This window comes from Cucurbita maxima, unplaced genomic scaffold, assembly GCF_002738345.1.
Source record: "Cucurbita maxima cultivar Rimu unplaced genomic scaffold, Cmax_1.0 Cma_Scf00007, whole genome shotgun sequence".
Lineage (NCBI taxonomy): Eukaryota > Viridiplantae > Streptophyta > Magnoliopsida > Cucurbitales > Cucurbitaceae > Cucurbita > Cucurbita maxima.
Window position 1 is genome coordinate 2,658,037 of NW_019272023.1, and position 21,930 is coordinate 2,679,966.

At 36.6% G+C, this 21,930-nt stretch overlaps 3 protein-coding genes across 7 annotated transcripts; 2 read left to right on the plus strand and 1 right to left on the minus strand.

Annotated features, from left to right (window-relative positions):
* Positions 1 to 200: 200 nt before the first annotated feature.
* Positions 201 to 2,694, plus strand: LOC111482263 (cation/calcium exchanger 2-like). The gene is made up of 2 exons (XM_023127966.1): positions 201 to 441; positions 528 to 2,694. Exon 2 carries the CDS (start codon positions 831 to 833, stop codon positions 2,547 to 2,549), a length of 1,719 nt encoding a protein of 572 aa, XP_022983734.1. The 5' UTR covers positions 201 to 441; positions 528 to 830; the 3' UTR covers positions 2,550 to 2,694.
* A 1,038-nt stretch (positions 2,695 to 3,732) lies between these two features.
* Positions 3,733 to 18,036, plus strand: LOC111482241 (probable polyribonucleotide nucleotidyltransferase 1, chloroplastic). Of its 4 annotated transcripts, XR_002718166.1 has the most exons (25): positions 3,733 to 4,158; positions 4,942 to 5,010; positions 5,736 to 5,842; positions 5,931 to 5,973; positions 7,362 to 7,445; positions 9,287 to 9,351; positions 9,463 to 9,619; positions 10,151 to 10,207; positions 10,306 to 10,419; positions 10,974 to 11,237; positions 11,847 to 11,921; positions 12,376 to 12,489; positions 12,911 to 13,003; positions 13,346 to 13,524; positions 13,661 to 13,844; positions 13,962 to 14,009; positions 14,139 to 14,211; positions 15,248 to 15,321; positions 15,487 to 15,594; positions 15,679 to 15,773; positions 16,159 to 16,222; positions 16,312 to 16,365; positions 16,457 to 16,498; positions 17,107 to 17,580; positions 17,737 to 18,036. XR_002718166.1 is itself a non-coding variant. In XM_023127935.1 (24 exons), exons 1-24 carry the CDS (start codon positions 3,868 to 3,870, stop codon positions 17,422 to 17,424), a joined length of 2,772 nt encoding a protein of 923 aa, XP_022983703.1. In that variant the 5' UTR covers positions 3,733 to 3,867; the 3' UTR covers positions 17,425 to 17,581. The 4 variants fall into 4 exon arrangements, 1 of the variants encoding a protein (XP_022983703.1); XM_023127935.1 differs by lacking the exon at positions 17,737 to 18,036 and having other exon boundaries at positions 17,107 to 17,581; XR_002718169.1 differs by lacking the exons at positions 3,733 to 4,158; positions 4,942 to 5,010; positions 5,736 to 5,842; positions 5,931 to 5,973 and adding an exon at positions 6,946 to 7,042.
* A 410-nt stretch (positions 18,037 to 18,446) lies between these two features.
* Positions 18,447 to 20,577, minus strand: LOC111482325 (histone-lysine N-methyltransferase SUVR3). Of its 2 annotated transcripts, none has more exons than XM_023128058.1 (2): positions 19,933 to 20,577; positions 18,447 to 19,071 (listed from the first exon to the last, which is right to left on the minus strand). In XM_023128058.1, exons 1-2 carry the CDS (start codon positions 20,558 to 20,560, stop codon positions 18,683 to 18,685), a joined length of 1,017 nt encoding a protein of 338 aa, XP_022983826.1. In that variant the 5' UTR covers positions 20,561 to 20,577; the 3' UTR covers positions 18,447 to 18,682. The 2 variants fall into 2 exon arrangements, with proteins under 2 accessions (XP_022983826.1, XP_022983825.1); XM_023128057.1 differs by having other exon boundaries at positions 19,921 to 20,577.
* Between the last annotated feature and the right edge of the window lie 1,353 nt (positions 20,578 to 21,930).

Below are 21,930 nucleotides of genomic sequence, written 5' to 3' on the forward strand. Positions count from 1 at the left end.
TTATATATATATATATATATATTTAATTAACTGATTTATCCGATTGATTCTTAAATTTTATCGAGCATCTATTTTCGTTCCCGAATTAAAAAATTAAAAAGAAAAAAAAAACTTAATATTTAATGACATAATTCTATTGACTTTCTAATAATTTTTATTTAAAAATGATATTTAAAAAAAATTAAAGCGCGTCCCAAACGATTCTGGAGTAAAAAAGTGAAAAATACCCCACGAATATCGAGAAGTCGCGTTTACACACACATTGGAGTCAATGTTTGTTGCTGCGAATTTGATTAACACGGATTCGTGGTTCGTTGCAATTAATCCTCTCGTTTTGGGTATCTGAAACGCGTAATCGTAATCTCCAATCAGGCGAAGGGATCCGATTCTTCGTTTTTGGTGAGCTTTTCTTCACGAGGAGGTAATGCGAGCGTCTGACAGGTGGGTTCTCCCCTTCTTTTTTCTTTTTAATCTTCCCCTTCTCGTTTCTACTGATTGATTTTGATTTTGATCGAATGGCGACACAGAAATGAACACCGCAAACGGTTCCGCATGTGGATAAAACTGCTCCGTCTACTCAATTCCATTACGCTTTCATTCTGGCTTAAACGACAAAAGCCACCCACGTCTTTGAATTGGAAGCGGAATCCGGAATGAGTTGGTTCCCCCCTTCTTTTTAATTTTGATTTTGTTCAAGATTTCTGTCCTGTTCTTGATATATCTGCCAATTACTCACTTATCTGAGACTGAACTCATGGACCATTGTTCCCATTTTCTTAGTTCTTGAGATAGAGATAAAGAGAGAGGGCTTTGTTGATTCGTTTTCTTGAATGGGTGTCCTAGTTTCTCTCTTCAAGCAGAGGGGTTTTATCATTTTCTTGAATCTCTCGTTTCTATCAGTGGCGGCTTGTACTTTTTTTGCCATTCGTTTTCATTCTCCAGAATCCCATTTCCACGTTCTTAACAAAAGCTCGAGAAGAATCCATGGAAGCCCACAGGATGATTGCCGGAGTTTTCTTGGTCTAACTGATTTTGAAGCTAAGTGCTCTGTTCTTAAATCCAACAACCCTTGTAACACCCAAGGCTATATAGATTATCTTTACATTTTCTATTGTCAGTATGGAAGTTTTAGCATTCTGGGGTATACTCTGTTGTTTCTGTGGCTTCTTGTGTTGTTCTATCTTCTGGGTAATACTGCCTCTGAATACTTTTGTTCTTCCCTTGAGAGCTTGTCAAAAGTGTTGAATCTGTCCCCTACAATTGCCGGTGTTACTCTGCTTTCTCTTGGCAATGGGGCACCTGATGTTTTTGCTAGCCTTGTTGCCTTTATGGGGGATGGAACTAGTGATATTGGATTGAATACTGTTCTTGGTGGAGCTTCGTTTGTTACCTGTGTCGTCGTCGGAATCATAAGCATTTTGCTGCGTCGGCGACGAGTTAAGGTGAATAGGTCTGGCTTCATTAGAGATGTTTTGTTCTTCCTCTTGGTTCTTTTGTCTGTTTTCTTCATACTGCTTCATGGCCATATCAATCTATGGGGTGCCATTGGGTTTTCTTCCATGTATATTGTTTATGTTTTAGCTGTTTATGTCTCCCATGCTCAATGGTTGAGTTTTAGAAGTGATATCTGTGAGCCCCTTTTGAAAGAGCCACCAAAGGATGAGTTTGAGGATGTAAATGAATCACGGTACACCGATGATGACCACGACAACGACAACGATGATGTTAGGATTGATGTATACGATCTCTGTTTTTGTCCAAGGTTATCGCCTTCTTGTCTCGTTTTCCTTCGCATTCTTGAGATTCCTCTTTACTTGCCTAGAAGATTGACAATTCCAGCCATTGCTGAAGAAAACTGGTCTAGACCATATGCAGTTGCTTCAGTGATATTGGCTCCCCTTCTCTTATCTGTTCTATGGACCTTTCACCACCAAACCGAGACAACACAGTCGAACCTAATCATCTGCGTCGTCGCTTTGCTGCTCGGGATTAGTTTTGGGATTGTTGCATTTGCAACAACTGAGAATTCAACCCCACCAAAGAAGTGCTTGTTTCCTTGGCTAGCAGCTGGCTTCACCATGAGCTTGACATGGAGTTATATTCTAGCTCAGGAACTAGTAGGCCTATTGGTTTCACTTGGCTACATAATGAACATAAGCCCTTCAATCCTAGGACTTACCTTCCTAGCCTGGGGAAACTCTCTTGGGGATTTGGTTGCCAATGTGACCATGGCATTGAACGGCGGGCAGCGAGGCGCTCAAATCGCCATCTCCGGCTGCTATGCCGGTCCCATCTTCAACACTTTGTTCGGCCTCGGAATGTCCCTCATCGGCGCATCGTGGAAGAAGTATCCTCAGTCGATCGCCATCCCTCCCGACCCGTATGTCATGGAGACATTGGGGCTGTTAGTCGGCGGGTTGCTTTGGGCACTTGTGGCCTTGCCGAGGCGAGAAATGAGGCTTGATGCAGTCCTGGGAGGAGGCCTTTTGGCTATCTACTTGACCTCTTTGCTCTTAAGGCTGTTGCAAGCTTTCGCTTCTTCCCATTAGAATCATTTGAAAAGAAAATTACAATGTAATTGTATTTTTCAAAAGATTATGATACAATTACACTTAGTTTATTGTAAATTAATCCCACTTGGTTAAGAGTAATTTGATCCATGAAGATTAATTGTATAATGGTCCTTTGTGTTTCTAAATTTTGCAGAAAGGGGCCTCAGTTTTCTTGGTATTAGAAAATTGACTGCCGACCAAACTGTCTTTCAAGATAAGAATTGTTGACTGTGGCCGACAACTTGAAATTGACTGTTTTCTACTCTAATTTAAAGTTCTCAATGTATATTTTATGATTTTTATTAATTTTTTAAATATTTAGTTTAATTATCCAATTGTTTTTTTTTATTTGTTTTATTATTTTTACAGCCCAAAATTTCCACATTCAATGTTTCTTTCAGCCGCCATTATATATCCACTTTTGAGTAATATTGCACATATCTCAAGGCTTCATTATCCACATGCTAAACAATTAGCAATAAATTAGTAATGAAAATAAAAGTTATTATTTTTTAATATTCATCAATTTTTCTATCCTAATTTTTCCATACGTAATCTTTTGTATAGACGTTGGGGTGGATGAACACTAAGATGGAATAGGCTCGCTAATATGCCCTATGTACCGAGCCTATTTCATCTAGAACAAAAGGATTAAACCCGTCCACACCCCACGTAGAAATTATAGCTTGTGCCCTTTCGGTTAATCCATAAGAATAAGATACCTCCCGATAAAAATTGATCTCTACAAATTTTGAGACCTCGAACCTATAAAATTTTACCAACAAATATTTTGAATTAATATACTCAATATTAGACACAATATATCTATGATAAAGAATAGTTTAGTAGCATGTAATAATTATATGATAAGTGTATTAAAAAAAATAATAAAATTTTATTTTATAATTATTTTAGAGGTTTTATTGACCATTTTTGAATGAGAGAGTGGATAATCAATTCACCTCCCCCGGTCGGATGAAGACCAGGGGGCAAAAACCCCAACGTGCAACATTTCACCGCGCTACACAACTCTCGTCGAGCTCTCTTTCAGAAATCTCCTCTATCAAATAGGAATCACATCAAATTATTACAATTTTACAATTTGTAAATACAGTTGATATAAAATTGACCTAATTCTGTTCCAGCATTTGAAACGGGATAAAATACTCCCTCCAAAAATATTGCACTAAAGAATCGATAAGGCAATTTTGCGAGCCGTCAATTGGGAGTGGATAAAATCCTACAATCTTCCCTCTCTTCCCCTTCTCTGTCTGCTTCTCGAACAACACAGAGCAGCTGCAGCTACAGATCAACAATGTTGGCGAACACTTGCGGCCTCCATTTCCGACCATGCTATTCCCACACACCCGAATTCTCTCATTCTGGGACATGCCAAATCTCTCTATCTTCCTATTGCCCTCGCTTCCATGCTTTCACCAAACCGAAGCTGTCCTCTCTGTCGCTTCTTCGCAGTAAGAAAAATGGTAAGAGTTTGGTCACCCGGGCTCTTACGAATTCTGCGGAACCTGACTCGGTTGCGGCGAGCGATGGAATACCCAGTTCTTTGCGGCCTTTCTCTGTCAAAATTCCTGTTGGGGATAGACATGTAAGTCTGAGAAATTTTACTTTCGGCGACTTTAATGTGTTAACGAGGAGTTTATGGAAGTGGGTTTATGTGGATTATTTTATTTTGTGGACTGTATGGAGAACCTTTTAAATCTATGTACATGTGTTGCCAAAAGAATTTTTTTGTTGTTTGAGTGTTATGTGAGCCAGTTGCCTATGTAAAAATAAGAAGTGTAAATTCAAGTTAATGCAAGTGAGTGACTGAGAGTTGTTAGCTGAAATATATAAAATTCTGCCATCAGGTTATATGGAGATATTGTTGAGGATTGTTGAAATACAGGCGTTGATCATTGGTTTATAAGTAAGGAATACATCTCCATTGGTACGAGGCCTTTGGGGAAACCAAAAGTAAAGCCATGAGAGCCTATGCTCAAAGCGACAATATCATATCATTGTGGAGGTTTGTGATTCCTAACCGATGTAAGCTAAATAAGTTTGAGTGAAGAAAGAAGCTTGTGAGTGAGAGAGCAAACTTGAAAATTCAGGGGATGGGGGTTGGGGGAGTTCTTCTTCAGTTTATTGTGAGCTCTAAGTAATTTGCTTTTGTTTGGTTAATGTATGTTAATGGAGGGAGGCCGGCCATTCCAATGGATGTGGCCAACCTAGTAGAACCACTTAGCTTGTTGTCTTATTGTACTTGCACTCTGCTTTAGTTTCTTTGTCTGTATCCAAAATTGTAGCTTTTATCTGGTTGTCTGGACGAGAATGTTCCATAAATGTGCGTCTTTACTGGAACTTTTGTTCTGCATTATGAATCTTTCAGATTTTGGTCGAGACGGGCCATATGGGGAGACAAGCTAGTGGTGCTGTTACAGTAACTGATGGAGAAACCGTAAGATGAATTTCAAATTCATATAATTCTTTGCTTGCTGTTGCTTTAATGACAGTATCTTGTAGCTCATTCTTTTATCGATTATGCATGCCCCATTCTCCACTCCCTCTTTATTCTCCCCACTTTGGAAGATGTGTATCCCAAGAAGGTCAGTTTTGTTTTTGCTTAGCAGGTCTAGCACAAGAGATTATCACTATTGACCTCATCCATATGTAGTCTCTTGTTATTCTATGGTCTTAGTGATGCAACATTTGTAAGAGAGCATATTTTATGGGATTCTCAATTTGGAGGTGCAATTTGGGATAGCATTCTGGATATGTCTAGAGTGTAGTTGGCTCATAGTAGTTTGCGTGGGGATCTAGGGTGAAGGAGGTGCACTGTTTATTTGCCTTTCGTAGATAGGATCGATTCGATGGTGGGCTACTTTTTTTTTTGTGGTCTCATGGAATATTTGGCTTGACAGAAATAGGATGGGCTTTTAGCAATTTGGAGGTATTGGGAAGAGATTTGAGCCTTGGCTAGGTTCAATTCCCCTCTTTGGATCTAGTAATTGAATTGGAGCCCTTTCTTTTAAATTTATAGTTTGTTTGTCTTTAGTTTCTTGGTTCTTTTATTTTAGGTATTCTGTTTCTACATGCACAAGGAACTAGTTTTTTACTTATTTTTTCTTTCTTGCAAACTAGTTGATTAGGAGAAACTAACACATTTGATTTCTATATCTTCAGATTGTTTATACATCTGTTTGTTTGGCTGATATACCAAGCGAGCCTTCGGATTTCTTTCCACTTTTTGTTAATTATCAAGAACGTTTTTCTGCAGCAGGTCGGACTAGGTCTGCATTGCACTCTTTCCTACTTGTTTTCTGTAGTTATTTTTTTCTTCTAGTTTGATGCATTACCTTGTTTATACCTCTGGCGCAGCGGAGGATTCTTCAAACGCGAAGGAAGAGCAAGAGATCACGAGGTAGTCTGTTTGCTAAATTTATTTTCCTTTTCCATTTTCAAACGAAACATTGTTTTAAATATGATCATAATTTTCTAGTTTAAGTTTTCTTGTGACAAGTTTGGCAATGTAGGTTAATCATGGGCTACATTTTGAGCTATTCTCATCATGATAAGATGCAAAATATAAGAAGCACATATTTTAGGCAAAAGGAGTTGCAAGAATAAGCGCAACAAGATGTGTGTCAGTGCATAGTTATACATTTCTAAACATTGCACGTAATTTTATTCTGAAATAAACCCTTCAAATATTTGTGTTTGATGCATCAACTTCTACCGTGAATTAGTTTTCCCAAACTAGGTAATTGGGGGTACAATTGTCGAACCCAAAGGCTTAACAAGAAACTTTGGCACTTCACTTCACCAATTCTATTGCCTATAATTACGTTGGAGACCTTGCCTTTTAGCATGCATCTTGTCTTCAATATAGAATGCTTTTAAGTTGTTCCATTTTCTGCTTTTAGGTTAAGAACCATCAAAGCACACAACTGGTTTCATTCTCTCTCAATAACTTCCTCACTCTTCCTCAATATTCTGATAATGAGTTTTCTTCCTTCAGAGCGATATTTTTTTTGTCATTCATTTGGTCATTCATAAATGCGCAACTTTCTTTCCCATTGTTGGCTGAACCATTTTATTGTTTTTTGCTTGGATTACTAAAATCAACCACTGTACTTTAGCCTAATAATGCCTCAGATTTGACTCGCATTTCCCCTCTTGAAGTTGAAGAAACCGAAATTCATATTCATCTTCTTTGCTCCATCAATTTGCTTTTCTCCCAAGTCGTTTGTTTTCGACTCAAGTTTGATTGACTTAATTGATTCTTAGCTTGATTTCAGTGTTTTGACTTATTAACCTTCTTCTTAGTTGTTTTCAACCGATTGCCATGTAGATTCTTTCGTTTATTTCTCCCGGGGGGAATGATCAAGTCTTGTATTTCTTTGTTCAGTCCATGGATTTATTGTGCCACCTGCTATTATTATTCCCCCTCCAAATTATTTTTGCATTTAATTGATAACTTCTTTATATAGGTTTTCCTCTGATCTCGATCCTTGGCAAAAATCTTGGTAGATTAGGTATAATTTTTGCTTGATTAATTGAACAGAATCTGTTCTTTAATAGAGAGTTAGTTCCTTGAGGCTTCCTTCTGGGCTCTCTGATAAGCATTTTGGTAACTATGAGTCTCTTCCATATGTAGTTACCGGGGTGGCCCTTGCAACCCTTTTTCTCTGAGGCTTCTTACATTGCATATTTCATTTGATAAATTACTCTGTTTGTCATGAAAAAAAATCTATTTTCTTCTCGTCCTTCTATTATATTATTTATTTATTATTATTATTTTTCTTTCAGGTTCTCATTTGTAGATTGATTGATAGGCCTTTGCGTCCAACTATGCCCAAAGGTTTTTACCATGAAACCCAGATATTATCTTGGGTATGAGTTAATGATGCTATCAATTTTCATTTGATTATTTATTTATTTTTGTATGAAACCCGAACTTTAATGAAGAAACAAATGAAAAAATACACAGACGTACAAAAAGGGAGAAGCCCACGAAAAGGGGCTCCAGTAAAGTAAAATGAGACCTAATGAGTAATTACAAAAAGGTCCAGACATTGAGGCTCAAAGAGAAACAAAGAATCTAAGAAGTGACCAAAGTAGATTTTCATTTCTTTACATCTAAGACACGCAAAATGATTGTAGCCTTATGGAGGGTACAGCCACATTTAATTAAAGGTTTCTACCCAATTGACAACCATCTATGGGAGCAACTAATTGACATATTATAACAGCTACGGCTTTTATATGGATGTCTTGAGTGGTCGAGTTAGCTTGCGTGTAAACCTGACTCAACTGCATTAGTTGACAACTATTGTTATCTAACTACACCATTTAATAACTAAATTGTGTAACATTTGGGTATAAAGGAACAGGTGGATGGTGTAGGGTTCTTCAGAGATGTTTGGAGTTAAATGCACATAATTTTTTTTTTCAAGATATGAAATTATCATTAATTAAGGAAAATAAGTAAAAATGCTTAAAGGATACAAGCTCTCAAAGACCGAAAAGGAAAAGAGAAGAAAAATTAGATTGTAGAACATAACAAATTAGGAAGAGTGGATGAAGCCTTTCAATTTGAAAAAATAACGCTTGAAGATTAAATGAGATTGTGAAGCCTTGAGTCTAGCTAAAACAAATCATTCAAACCGAATCCTCCAAGTTCCTCGGGCAGGGGAACTACTTGGCTACTTTTTTTTTTTTTTAATTGCAGATGTGTTTAGCTTGCTGTTGGACAAAAACACTGAATCCTCTGAGATTTTTATTTTGTACTTTATTTGTTGGTTTTTATTCTTGGCTCCTTTTTCGGGATTTTTGTTTTCTTTTTTTGCTGCTCTGGTGTATTCGTTTCTTTCTTCTCCCTGAAAGTTAGATTTTTAATTTAAAAATAATGTTGAAACCATGATCTTGGAGATTGTTTGGGACGATATAGATATCTCTTTAATCTATAGGCTTTATTATTTTCAAGTTCCATATTGGATCTTGGGGGTACTCATAAAATCTCTTCTTCGTGATAAAAATACTTTTCACATGGGGTGGGTGGAGAGGCCAATCTAAATTAGTGACGGGAGACAAGAAAATTCTAATGGAGTTGATTTTAGCAACATGAGCTGACATTTGTTGATAATCAATCCCATATGTTTGGGTAAAGCATTTCATTGCTACTTTGACCATGTATCTCTCAACACTACTATTAATATTTCATTTTATGATAACTACTTATCTACATTTCATCATTTTCTTGATAAGTTTATTACTTTGCACTCCATCTCAAAGCATTTAGGTTTCAATTTGGATCATCTAAAACATTTTGTATATTCCCTGGGATAAACAAATTAGTTGTCCTCGAAGTGAAAGCTTTATGGCTATTTAATCATCTCAAATATAAGAGATAATCTGCATGAGATATTTAGTGAAATTTCTAGTACTTTTTCTCATAGTTATACATGCCAATTTGAGAACTTTTGTACAACTTCCGTGGCTTACTTTTGTAATATATTTATTTAATAAATCATCTCTCATCTAAAGAAGTGAGGCCTAAAAATAAGGTTGTACAAGAATCAAGTATTCGCTCCCTCAAAGGAATTTTCAGTCTTGTAATTGATTATTTGTAACTAATAGTTTCAATAGCTGATGTAGTTGTATAAGCTAAAGTGTTTATCATATTGGGTTTTTCTTCATCGACAATAACGGTTGGTGTTTACATCTTCTTATAGGTTTTGAGTTATGATGGTCTGCACACTCCTGATTGTTTGGCAATTACAGCAGCTGGAATAGCAGTGTAAGTCTGTTATCTTTTTGTTTTATGACTTCTTCTACAAACATTTATGTTGTACATACATTTTCATTTCGGTATTCCATTTTTTAAATCGTTATGGTTCAAAATGTACAGTGCGCTTTCAGAAGTTCCTAATTCAAAAGCAGTTGCTGGAGTTCGAATTGGTCTTGTTAACGACAAGTTTATTGTTAATCCAACTACTAAAGAGATGGAAGACTCTGAGCTTGATTTAGTACTTGCTGGCACTGATAGTGCAATATTGATGATAGAGGCAAGTCCATTTTTTTCAGCTTTCCTAAAGGGTGATTTTTATGTTCCTACTCTTTGTTCTCCATAAATCCTTCAGTACAATTTACGTTTCATTCGAGATATATTTAGAAATAAATATTATGCTCGCATGTTCTTCATGTTTTATTATTATTATTTTTTCTCAATATGACATAATTCATCCAGGAAAATTTCAAAAAAAGGGAAATAAGCTCCACTCGGTGCTGAAGGAGCTTATAATTATTCCAGTTGACATTGATTAAATAGGAGTATGATGATAATAATCTCGAGAGAGGAGGCTAGGTTAAATGCTTCATAGTCGATTGGTGATTTGACATGGTATCAAAGGAGGAGGTTTGGTGTTCAAACCTCCTGGAATATCATTTCCTCCTCCATTAATATTGATTTCCATTTTTTGGACCTTCCACAAATTTACAAGCCCACAAGTGATCGAGTGTTAAAATATTGATATAATCTACAAACTTGTGTTTTCATTGTGCTTAGAGTACCAAATTTTATTAAAATATCCATGCAGGGCTATGGTAATTTTCTACCTGAAGAGATGTTGCTCCAAGCTGTAGAAATTGGGCAGGTTGTATACTTACTTTAAGTATGTAGCCTATTACTGTATTTTAAGATAGTTTATCTAGGTACCCAGAATACCAATACAAAACTCTTTCTTGATTTCAGAATGCTGTAATAGCAATTTGCAAGGAGGTGGATGCGTTAGTAAGGGAGCGAGGGAAACCAAAAATGCTCGATGCCATTAAGCTTCCTCCTCCTCAGCTCTATGAACATGTTGAAGTATGTATTTTGTTTCCCTCTCTCACTGAATAAGGTTGTGGCAATCTTCTTTACCTTCCTAAAAAATTATGTTCATTGTGTACACTGCATATGGGTTTGAGAGTGTGATCCTACTGCTAATAACTTGGTATTTTTACAGAACTTTCATGTTAATGATAATTTCCGTGTCTGTAATTTTCTTATAAAAAAAACACATGATGGTAGTGTTAATACACATTAGTTTGCTCCTAGTATTGAAGCTTCTAAGTCTCACGCCCTTAGAAGCTGTGTGTAAGATCCCACATTGGTTGGGGAGGAGAACGAAACATTCGTTCTAAGGGTGTGGAAACCTCTTCCTAGCAGACGCGTTTTAAAAACCTTGAAGGGAAGCCCGGAAGGGAAAACCCAAATAGGACAATATCTACTAGTGGTGAACTTGAACTCATACACTGCAAATTCTAATTTATTATGATTTAAAATGGAAGACATTCCGTTGATCATTCACGTCCGTTTCTTTTGTAAAATTCCCTTTATTCGTATGCTTGGATGATTGCTAAAATAATATTTTTTTGTAGGAAATTGCTGGTAAAGAGTTAGAAAAAGTCCTGGAAATTAAAAACAAAATTCCCCGTAGAAAGGCTCTCTTATCATTAGAAGAAAAGGTTATTTCCATATTGACAGAAGAAGGGTACGTCAGTTTAGATACCACTTCAGAAGTTCTCGAACCTATACCTGATTTGGTGGAGGATGAAGATGAGGATGATGAAGTGGTGGTGGATGGTGAAGTTGATGAAGGTGATGTCCATATTAAACCAACTACACGCCGGCCTATCTTAACAGTAATGCTCAGCTCCTTTACCCTACTTATAATCGTTTTTTATATAATATTTTGTGATCTCTTCTAGTTTTCTCCTGTTCCACTAATATGGATATCATATATAGTTATTTCTAATCCTATACATCTTACATAGATGTTGCCTAATGTTCTGTTTCATACTGCCTCATTTTGTTATCTGATGATTATCTTTGGTTAAAATACAAGTTTAGTCCCTTAACTTTTGTGATACGTCTAATTAGATCCGAAAGTTTAAAATGATTGTAATTAGTTTGTGAACATTTAATTGTATCAAGTAGATCGACCATGGAATAAATCTCTTAAAAAATTCCTATTTCAACAAAAATCTAGTCCTAGTATCTTCTTTCTATTTCATTAATTTTGTACAAAACCTTTGATTGTAATCTATTGAAATGAACATTAGAAAAAAATAGCAATAACATAATAATAATGATAGTTATTATTTTTATTATTATGGATCTTTATTAAGAAAATGTCTTCATTTGGTTGCCCTGTTTCAGATTAATTATCTTTTGTTATTTGCATTCATTCGTTATCTGATTTTATATATTTTGTAGTTTTATTTAACACCGTATCATTCTATTTCTTATAGCTCTTTTCCGTGGTAGACGTAAAATTAGTATTTAAAGAAGTGACATCCAATTTTCTCAGGAGACGCATTGTGGAGGTACGATTGCTCTATATTCTATGTTTTACATTTTTAATAGAAATTATACTGGAAAATGTAAATTATCCATTAAAAGTTCTTTGTATATATAGGGAAAAATTCTCCGAGAGGAATCTCCGATTCGATCCTTGTGAAAATAAATGGAAAATTTTGTAGGGATGGGGATTGAAATAGAAGGCAGGAAAGACTTCCCCATCTCTGCCTTGCCCCTGCCTTGCCCCATAGACAACTCTAGATGGAATAGGTTCAATACATGGTGACCACGTGCCTAGGATTTAATGTCCTATTAGTTTTCTTAATACCAATTGTAGTAGAGTCAAATAGTTGTCCTATGAAAATATCGTAAACATGCACAAGCTAACCCCAAACACTCACGTATATTAGAAAAAGAGAAAAAAAAAAAACTATTCTCATGGAAATGTTTTCATATTCTCTCTGCTTGTTACTGCTATAGGGTGGAATAAGAAGCGATGGGAGGACACCAGTTGAGATACGTCCAATTAACTCAAGATGTGGGTTACTTCCTCGGGCGCATGGCAGCACACTTTTCACTCGTGGTGAAACTCAGGTTGTGGCAATCATTAGTGCATGTGTGTGTGTTACCTTACCTATTTTTATACTATACTATGCTTGTTTAGTACCAGCTTGTCGTGAATGTACAGACCTGTTTCTCACTAATACAAATCAATCAAAGGTCGTTTTTGTAACCTCTTTGGATTTGCTTCCTCTTTTTCATATCTAGAAAAGAAGAGTGGCATGAGAGTCCATTCCAAAAAACCGGTCTTTTTTGGTTTTTTAGTTGGAAAATCTTATAGTTCTTTTTGGTTTGGTCTTTCCATCTTAAATTAGTGAAACTAAGGAAATTCTTAAGTCCCGGTCCTACCGCAAATAAAACAAGGGAGTGGAAAGATGTTAAACGCAAGTAAATCTTGCTCCTGCCCCTTGGTATGCATCAAATTTTCAATATTTATGTGCTCTTTTGTTTTCAGTCACTTGCAGTGGTTACGCTCGGGGATAAGCAAATGGCACAAAGAGTGGACAACCTTGTTGATGTAGATGAGTTGAAAAGGTTCTACCTTCAGGTTGCTTAAAATCTTTTTCTTCTTCTTCTTCTTCTGTATGTTGTAGGTTGTTATGTATCAAGTTTTCAATCTATTCAATGGTAGCTATGTAGACTTCTACATTTATAAAACTTTCACTGCTTTCCCTTTTTTTTTTCTTGTGGTGGTGGGGGGAGGGGATAGAAAAGGATCAATGACGTTCACTGCTTTAAACGTCAAAAGTATTTCTTTTTCTTGTTCCAATTTATCAAATCAGGTGTGACGAATTGCCTGATCGTATTTGCTTTTAAATACCTCATTAAGATGGTGTTGAGTTCTAATAATGTAAGGTGATTGTTACTAATAACTCATTTCCATATTCAGTACTCTTTTCCCCCATCATGTGTCGGAGAAGTTGGGCGTATTGGTGCACCTAGTCGAAGGGAAATTGGTCACGGTACGCTTGCAGAGAGAGCACTTGAACCATCTTTACCTGCTGAAGATGATTTTCCGTACACCATACGTGTTGAGAGTACAATCACTGAAAGCAATGGCTCCTCAAGGTTAGTTGATTTGAGTGTTTTTATGCTTCCAAAACATCTAAACTGTACTATCTTTGTTCATTTTATTGTCAATAATTTTGAGAACTCTTTTAAAGATCTATTCATTTTTTAATATTTGCTAGTTTTTTCATGTTAGCATGGCATCCGTTTGTGGGGGTTCATTGGCTCTGCAGGATGCTGGAGTTCCAATTAAGTGTCCAATTGCTGGAATAGCAATGGGTTTGGTTAATGATACAAAGGAATTTGGGGGAGATGGAACTCCACTTATTCTGTCTGACATAACAGGATCCGAGGATGCTTCTGGAGATATGGATTTCAAGGTATTATTTTAAAGCTTTAGTTGATTTTTGACTCAAAACAAGATTCCCATATCTATAAAAATGTTACAACCAATGCTACTAACTCCAAAAATTATGCATAAAATTGGTGTTTTACAGGTAGCTGGTAATGAAACGGGCATAACAGCGTTTCAGATGGATATAAAGGTATGCTATTCTTAGATTTTATCCCAGTTTCTTACTGATTTGGCAATTATTGTGTCATTTGCTATAATATGTTCATTTGATAGGCTTCAAAAGTCCTTGTGAAGATAAGAATCTGTGTTGATTTGATAGGTGGGAGGCATTACTATACCCATTATGAGAGAGGCGCTCCTGCAAGCAAAGGATGGCCGTAAACATATTCTTGGTTAGTAATTTTCTTTCCATTTGATCGTATATTTTCTCAACAGGCTCCCTTCCTAATATCATGATCTTCACTAACTATACCAAAAGGTCCTCTTCCTTAATCATTTAAGGGACAAATTGCCTTAAGTGATATGCAGCCAGTCTCTTTAGTTACCTTCCTTGGAACTAACCTCCTTTCATCAATGGAATTATTCTCCTCTCCTTCAGTTACTTCAATCCCTCCCACTTTCTTACTGCCAACCCCACCAGCTATATCAATGCACTCTCATTAGATTGGACCAAGCCACCCTCAAATCTATTTTTGTAACTGTTCAAGTTCACCACTTGCAGATATTGTCCTCTTTGGACTTCTCCTCAAGGTTTTTAAAACGCGTCTGCTAGGGAGAGATTTCCACACCCCTTATAAAGAATGCTTCATTCTCCTCCCCACCTCCCCTTCAGGGCCCAACGTCCTCGCTGGCACTCGTTCCCTTCTCCCATCGATGTAGGACCCCCCCAATCCACCCTGTCGGGCCTAGAGTCCTTGCTGGCACATTGCCTCGTGTCCACCCCCTTTATGATTCAGCCTCCTCGCTGGCACATCGCCTGGTGTCTGGCTCTGATACCATTTGTAACAATCCAAGTTCACCGCTAGCAGATATTGTCATTTTTAGGCTTTCCCTTTCGAGCTTCCCTTCAAGGTTTTTAAAAAGCGTTGGCTAGGGAGAGGTTTCCACACCCCTTATAAAGAATGCTTCGTTCTCTTCCCCAATCGATGTGGGATCTCACAATTTTCTTGTTGTTTCCACTTTTCTTCGTCCGCTTCACTATTTTCTAACCATTTAGCTTGGTCCAATCAAATGAGAGTGCCGGTTAGATTGTATTGATCAACAAAGGTGGTGGACATGAAATGGATAGTCTCAACAGTATCTAAGGTATTTTAATTGTCTGACCTTCTAATCACCAATTTATGGTGATCGATGACATTGGTAAGTTGGTAAAGTTCTATGATTTTCTTGAAGTGTATGATATATCTAATGTATGTTTTCAATTGACAGCTGAAATGTTGAAGTCTTCTCCTCCTCCTTCGAAAAGGCTTTCACAGTATGCTCCATTGATTCATATCATGAAGGTTTGTCCACTGCCCATATCAAATTGTTGAATTTCCTTCACATCTTTGATGTAATTTATTGTGTATCATGTGATAATAATAGAAGTATAAGAAGAAATACAATACTCTTATAATGATAATAAAATTTGAAATTTACTGCTTCTCTCATTTCTGATTCTTTGATAGGTTCTACCTGAAAAAATAAACCTAATCATTGGTTCTGGCGGAAAAAAGGTGAAGAGCATAATAGAGGAAACACGAGTCGAGGCTATTGACACTCAAGACGATGGGACTGTATGTTCAGATAAATTTCATTTGTTAGCTAACTTAGCCGGCTGTGACTTTTGACTGCAATTTTGATATCTTTTGCTTTTGTAGGTTAAAATTACTGCAAATGATTTGTCAAGCTTGGAAAAATGCAAAGCTATTATTAGCAATCTGACAATGGTTCCAACTATTGGTGATATCTATAGGTAATTACTGTTCTAAATAATTCTTTACACTGTTTTCCTTTCAAGGAAGGTGCATAAGTAAGGACTTCTAGTTGGGACACATTACTATTTTTGGTGTAGTCTAAACATTGAAGGAGAGAATTCTCTAAGACGGGTTCGAATAATAATGTAATCGTTTTGGACTTGAGAGCTTAATGGAAAAATTTATAAAGACAATTGGAAATCGTATGTTACCTTGAAACATTGTTTCTACAAATCTCCTGCTTTACAAAGTTCTTGTATACAGAGCTTCGTCCTGATTAATATATCAATTGCTGCTGTGTCCTCTGTACTAAACATTTGCTAGTTTCTTCAAACAAAACTATTGGAGTATGACCTCGGACTTTTTCCTTCTTTTTCCTTCCAGGAACTGTGAGATCAAGACAATTGCTGCTTATGGTGTTTTTGTTGAGATAGCACCTGGACGAGAGGTATCGTTGACGCCTTATTTCCCTTTTCCTTTCATGTTATGAAAACTAGATGGTCCCTTTACTTGTGTCTCTTGTAAGTTTTCATACAGGGACTTTGCCATATTAGTGAGCTGAGCTCAGATTGGTTGGCAAAGGCAGAAGATGTAAGCACATTTTTTCTTCGGTTCGACCCTTTTGTCAATGTTTTCTGTCAAAAGTTCTATACTCTAAAGATAAAAAGCTTTTCTGTGGCAGGTTGTTAAAGTTGGAGACAAAATCGATGTCAAAGTCATTGAGGTTAGAGTCTATGCCCTTGCCACTGTTCTGAGATTGTATGAATTGATTGTTTGCATGTTAGAACTTTTGTAGGCTTCACCCACTAGTTTTAATTTCTTTAAAGAAAGTTTTTGCTGATGGGACAGTATTGTACCTATTTAGTGTTAAGAGTATTTTGTTGATGACAACGGTGGAGTGTTAGAGTATTTTTATTGTTCGGTCATATCATATAGGTCCAAGTTGGACGTTCAATTGCTTCGATTTGAATTATCCGGAGGATTCCCTACTATTATATCAAAAAGATCAAAAAGATCAAAAAGATCAAAAAGATGGAAAATCAAACTTATTTCTCAATTCTATAGAAGCCCAAAGAGATGAATAGGGTCCCAAATAAGGAGAGATATGTAAAAAACAGGTCCGTACGCCTATTCCTAATCCATTCCTAATCCTAAATGGATTGTAATGACGGAGGGATCCATATGTAAACATAGTATCTATTTAAATACCTTTTCATAGTTAGAATGTATATAACCTAGCCCTATTTCGGTTTGGCCCGATATAGAATGAACTTATAATCATGAAATCGACTCGATCATCAGATTATAGATTATAAGTTCCCAATGATACAGGTAAATGAAAAGGGTCAGCTCCGCCTTAGCCGTCGAGCGTTGCTTCCAGAGGCTGACCGGGATTCCAGTTCAAAGGATAACACAGGCAACCCCTCCAGAAACAAGGCTGCAATGCAGAAGGGCCCTGATAAAAGTACCTCTAAGATAGCTGGTAAGGAGAACATGGAACAGAGTAATGTGCAGAAAGGTGTTCTTGCACCAATTGGTAGTTCATCGGAGGACGCTGCAAAACTGCAGAAGAAGTTCATACGGAAAGAAGCGACTGCAACGAAAGACAGACCTATAAACAAAGAGAAGACAAAAAGCACAAGCAGTTGAGTTCTTAGTAGTATCTCCAACACCAAACTTTGTGAATGAAAAGGATGAATTCAGATTGGTATATTAATGGTGTTGTGCACAAAACTGTATGTTAGTGTTCATTCTGCAGCAAGAGGATTGGTGGTACAAGTGCCTCACAACTTGAAAATTACCAAGGTGAATCTGCTTGTCCTTCCCAATATGTTTTTTCCTTGCTACATCTGCTACCAAGTTCTTAGCTGTGCTATTGTAAATCTTAAATATGGTCGACAACTTCGTAGTGTAATTCTTGTCGGTTCTCGAACTTATTTGGCTGTTTGGAAATTCTTCCAGGACAACAAAAATTGTGGTTTTCCCCCCATTGAATCCTTGATACAAATGTCCAGAAATGCAGCAGTAGCAGGAGAAAAACAAGGAGCAAAGCACTGGTGAGCTGCTGCTGAGTAGAAAGAAGATGGTCTCAGAAGTCCTACTTTTTGGTCGGAACTGCAGGGAATATATTTGTTCATACGAAGACTACTTTCATGAACTTTCATGTACTTTCATGTACATTACGTTTCAAAAGGAGCCTTTGTGGTTTCTGAAGCTTGAAAATGGTATTCAATGATCTCTAAATCCTTGATGATGTGTAAATTTTGGTAATTGGATTGTTGAGATGGCTCTTTTTTCTTCTCTCTCACTTCCTCCATGGGCCAAACTGTCGTTGTTGTTTACCATTGTGCTTGTCGTTTGTTGCCACGTCGCTTTCTGTTGTCATCTACCACTCGTTGCCCGTCATCATGTCATGCCTCGGATCAAGGGAACAAAGGATTGTTCCCCTGATCTACTCTAGATTTGTGGATGAAAATTATTCCAAATTTAGGAGAGTAAACGAGTTCTAATCAATGGGTTTTGAGAACGTAAAATCGAGAATAGTAAACTCGAAATGTAGTTATTTTTAAAAATTTTAAGGACTAAAAGACATTTTAAAAGTTCTAACATATGCCATTAAGAACATGGAGGAGAAGACAACGACAAAAGTTATGTTGCTATCCATTGAGCTATGTTCGAGATGGCAAAAGTTACTAGTATCACTATCAGTGCTACTATCCATTGAGCTATGCTCGGGAAGCCAATAGTTTCTAATATCACTATCAGTGCTGCTAGAGCTATGTTCGGGAGGGCAAAAGTTACTAGGCATAACTAACTATCTAAAATGAAGTATAATACGAGGAGAAATGAACACAAACTACTCTCAATTCCTTTCCTTCCCGTTCCCTTTCTATTCTCACTCATGAAACTATGTATTTTCTGAAGGCAAAGTTCCCAAACAGCAAGAACTACCACAGAAGCATTTCAAACCTTCAGGATTTACTCTAATATCACCATAACTAAATGTAAGCTCTTCATCTTTTGATATGCTTCGTGAAGCGTAGAAACAAAGGCGAGGCAACATAACGCCTGTGCTTCTCACCAGTCTCGTTACTAGATTACCTCCGTCACAAGAGTGATTTACGAACCGCCCGACATTCCCAATCCAGGTCGCATCGATGTTTGTTCGCAAACAAGCATTTCCAGATGGAAGGTGCTCCCTCACAACGAGAAGAGATGAAGTGAAACGTCCACCTTTAGCACGAGCATCATATATTTTCTGCCGCCTTCTTGATTCTCCGGTGGTCAAAAGTTCACCTTTTGGATGCAAAGATTAGTCGCAGCAAGTTTAGAGATCTTCAATGCATTGAAGAACATTATTTCAATCACATGGTGTGTACTCTAAAACCTTAAACCAGTACTCACTTACATGAACCACAAATCTGATCAACAAACATCATCTACATATTTTTCCCAGAAAGCAAACAGTTTTCATCTATTTAAGTGCCCTTGAGTAATTACCCTCATAAACAAATCAATGGAGAAGGAATCCAATCGACTCATATAGAAGCAATTTTGTGGACTAATATGAACTACTCCTCACTTTGCAGACTTTTACGCTCCACGAAACTGGAAAACATTCTTTCAGTTTCAATAGGGTTTGCAAACTTTCAATATACAAACTAATTTTGATGAAATTAACTTATTCTATGTACATACTAGGTATATGAGTAGTTTTCTTAAACATTAGTTCAAGATTCAAACAATGAGACCTAATTCTTCTATTAGCTTAAGAGAGATTTTGTTTAGCTCATAGTTGGACCAAGAACACTGGTTCACTAGAAAACCAATGAAACGTAAGAAATATGTACATATATTTTGGGACTTGACTAAAATATAATCTTATAAGTTGAAACTCACTTCTTCAATATGCAAATTGAAAAGTAGATGAGCAGTTCCTTAAGCATTAATTCAGGACTTCAACTAAGAATATGTGTATTTTCATGGCGTAATATGGACTGATTACCGAGGGGATTCAAGGACTGTATGCAACCTTTAACTCTAATGTTCATAATAAATTCAGCCACTCAACCAGATTAAGGCAGAAAGGGAAGAACAACTATGCAAAATCGTAACGAATTCCACAAAATGAACATCAAAATGTACCTGCATACTCACAAATGAACGTCCCTTTTTTAATCAACTCGTCTGCGTACAAACCCCATCCTTTCTTCTCATCTCTCGAAATTTTCAATCGAACACAAATTCCTCTCTGAGTCAACCGATTTTCACACTCCAGCCCACAAGAACATCGTGGTCCGCACTCGGTAGCAACATCCTCCAACCCATCCAAGCTCGAACAGGGGCATTGAAACTCATACTCCCCGCAATTTTCGCAATCGCATCCAGATACATCGCCGCCCAAATCATCGACCAAACTCATCGATTCGCTCCCAACATGACTCGACTGTGAATCAGAAATTGAACCCCAGCATTGGCGTTCGATACGGTGATCGGGGATAATGCTCGTGGGGGTGTAGATGAAGAAGGCGTAAGGGCAATCGTTGATTGAAGGGTGGAATGGGATGGGGATGTTCTCGATTGATCTAGAAGCGTCGAGAATCCGGCGAAGAGTGATGGATTTGGAAGTGGCATTGAGGAACTTGCAGGAGAGAGAAATGCTCGCAAGCTCAAGGGAGGTCAGCCATGGAAGGACGAGGTGAGCGCAATGAAGGAGACCACTCGTAAGATCTTCTTCTTCGGCTTCACTGGTTTTCAAGCACTTTTTTGATCCGGCTTGCGGCATCTGGCGATCGAACTCCCGCTCTATCGGACACCATCACCCTTTATACATGCTTACAAATTATTTATTAAAAAAATGCTAAATAAATAAAAATGGTCTAAAAAATACTCTTTCAAAAATAAAAATGAATCGAGAAAAGAAACGTGGAGATGCGGGTATCGTTCCACGTTGCGAGCACTCTACCATCTGAGCTACACCCCCTTTAATAAATAAAGGATGATTTTAAAAAAAAAAACGACCGAAAATTTGATTTTTGTTGAAAGTTAATGACTTCAGAGACCCGTATCTCTTACATGCTAAACAAGTACTATACCTGCATCCTCTTTAATAAATAAATGACAATTTAAGAAAAAACAAACAAACATTTGACTTTTGTTGAAAGTTACGTCTTTAGAGACATTAATTAATTCATTGTTTTTTGAAAAAGAAATGACATCATGGAGATGCAGGGTATCGATTCTCATATCTCTCACATGCTAAGCAAGCGCTCTACCATCTAAGTTATATCCCATTTGATAAATTAACAATAATTTGGAAAAATACGACCGAGCATTTGATTTTTGTTGAAAGTTATGATTTTAAAGACATTAATTCATTACTTTAATAGGAAAATAATACATTAATCTTCGTTGCTTTAAGTGAATAATTTCCGCTTTAATTTCTGCAAAAATAAATAAAATTTTTCACTGTGACAGATTTAAATAGGTGGAAATAGGGAACATACCAAATATAAAATTACTCGTGAACGTACATTAATCTTTGTTACTCTCAGCGAAAAATCTTGACATTAATTTCTACAAAAATAAATAATTTTTTTTACAGAAATTAGATTTAAATAGGAGGTGGAGACGGGAAACATACCATATATAAATTTACTTGTGAATGTACGTTCGAAGAATCTTTGCATTAATTTCTGCAAAAATAAAAAAATTTCAGCGAAAAATCTTTGCATAAATTTCTGTAAAAATAAATGAAAAAATTTGTAGCAATGCATATTTAAATTGGAGGCGGTGACAGGAAACATACCATATATAAAATTACTCGTGAATGTACATTAATTTCCGTTACTCTTAACGAAAAATCTTTGCATTAATTTCTACAAAAGTAATAAATTTTTTTACGGAGTATATTTTTACATTAATTTTCATAATTCTTAGTAAAGAAATATATGCGTTAATTTTTATAAAAATAAATAAAAAATTTCACAGAGTATATTTAAATAGGAGGTGGGGACCACATAAAAGGCTTCTCCATCCTTTCCCCATTTAGTTGACATCAGTTGAGTTATACTTAAATCGGTAAATGTATAGATTTTTTTTTATGAGTTAGGAAATAAAATTTATTTAGACAAAAAAAAAAAAAAAAAAAAAAAA

What these genes read in the sequence shown, in the direction of transcription:
- LOC111482241 (XM_023127935.1), top strand. Translation starts at nt 3,868, where the DNA reads ATGTTGGCGAACACTTGCGGCCTCCATTTCCGACCATGCTATTCCCAC. An exon ending in CAGTAACTGATGGAGAAACC is followed by an intron (nt 5,011 to 5,735) that starts GTAAGATGAATT and finishes CTATATCTTCAG; the next exon opens with ATTGTTTATACATCTGTTTG. An exon ending in AAGCTGTAGAAATTGGGCAG is followed by an intron (nt 10,208 to 10,305) that starts GTTGTATACTTA and finishes TCTTGATTTCAG; the next exon opens with AATGCTGTAATAGCAATTTG.
- LOC111482263 (XM_023127966.1), top strand. Translation starts at nt 831, where the DNA reads ATGGGTGTCCTAGTTTCTCTCTTCAAGCAGAGGGGTTTTATCATTTTC.
- LOC111482325 (XM_023128057.1), bottom strand. Translation starts at nt 20,560, where the DNA reads ATGCCGCAAGCCGGATCAAAAAAGTGCTTGAAAACCAGTGAAGCCGAA. An exon ending in GTTCATTTGTGAGTATGCAG is followed by an intron (nt 19,072 to 19,920) that starts GTACATTTTGAT and finishes TGCATCCAAAAG; the next exon opens with GTGAACTTTTGACCACCGGA.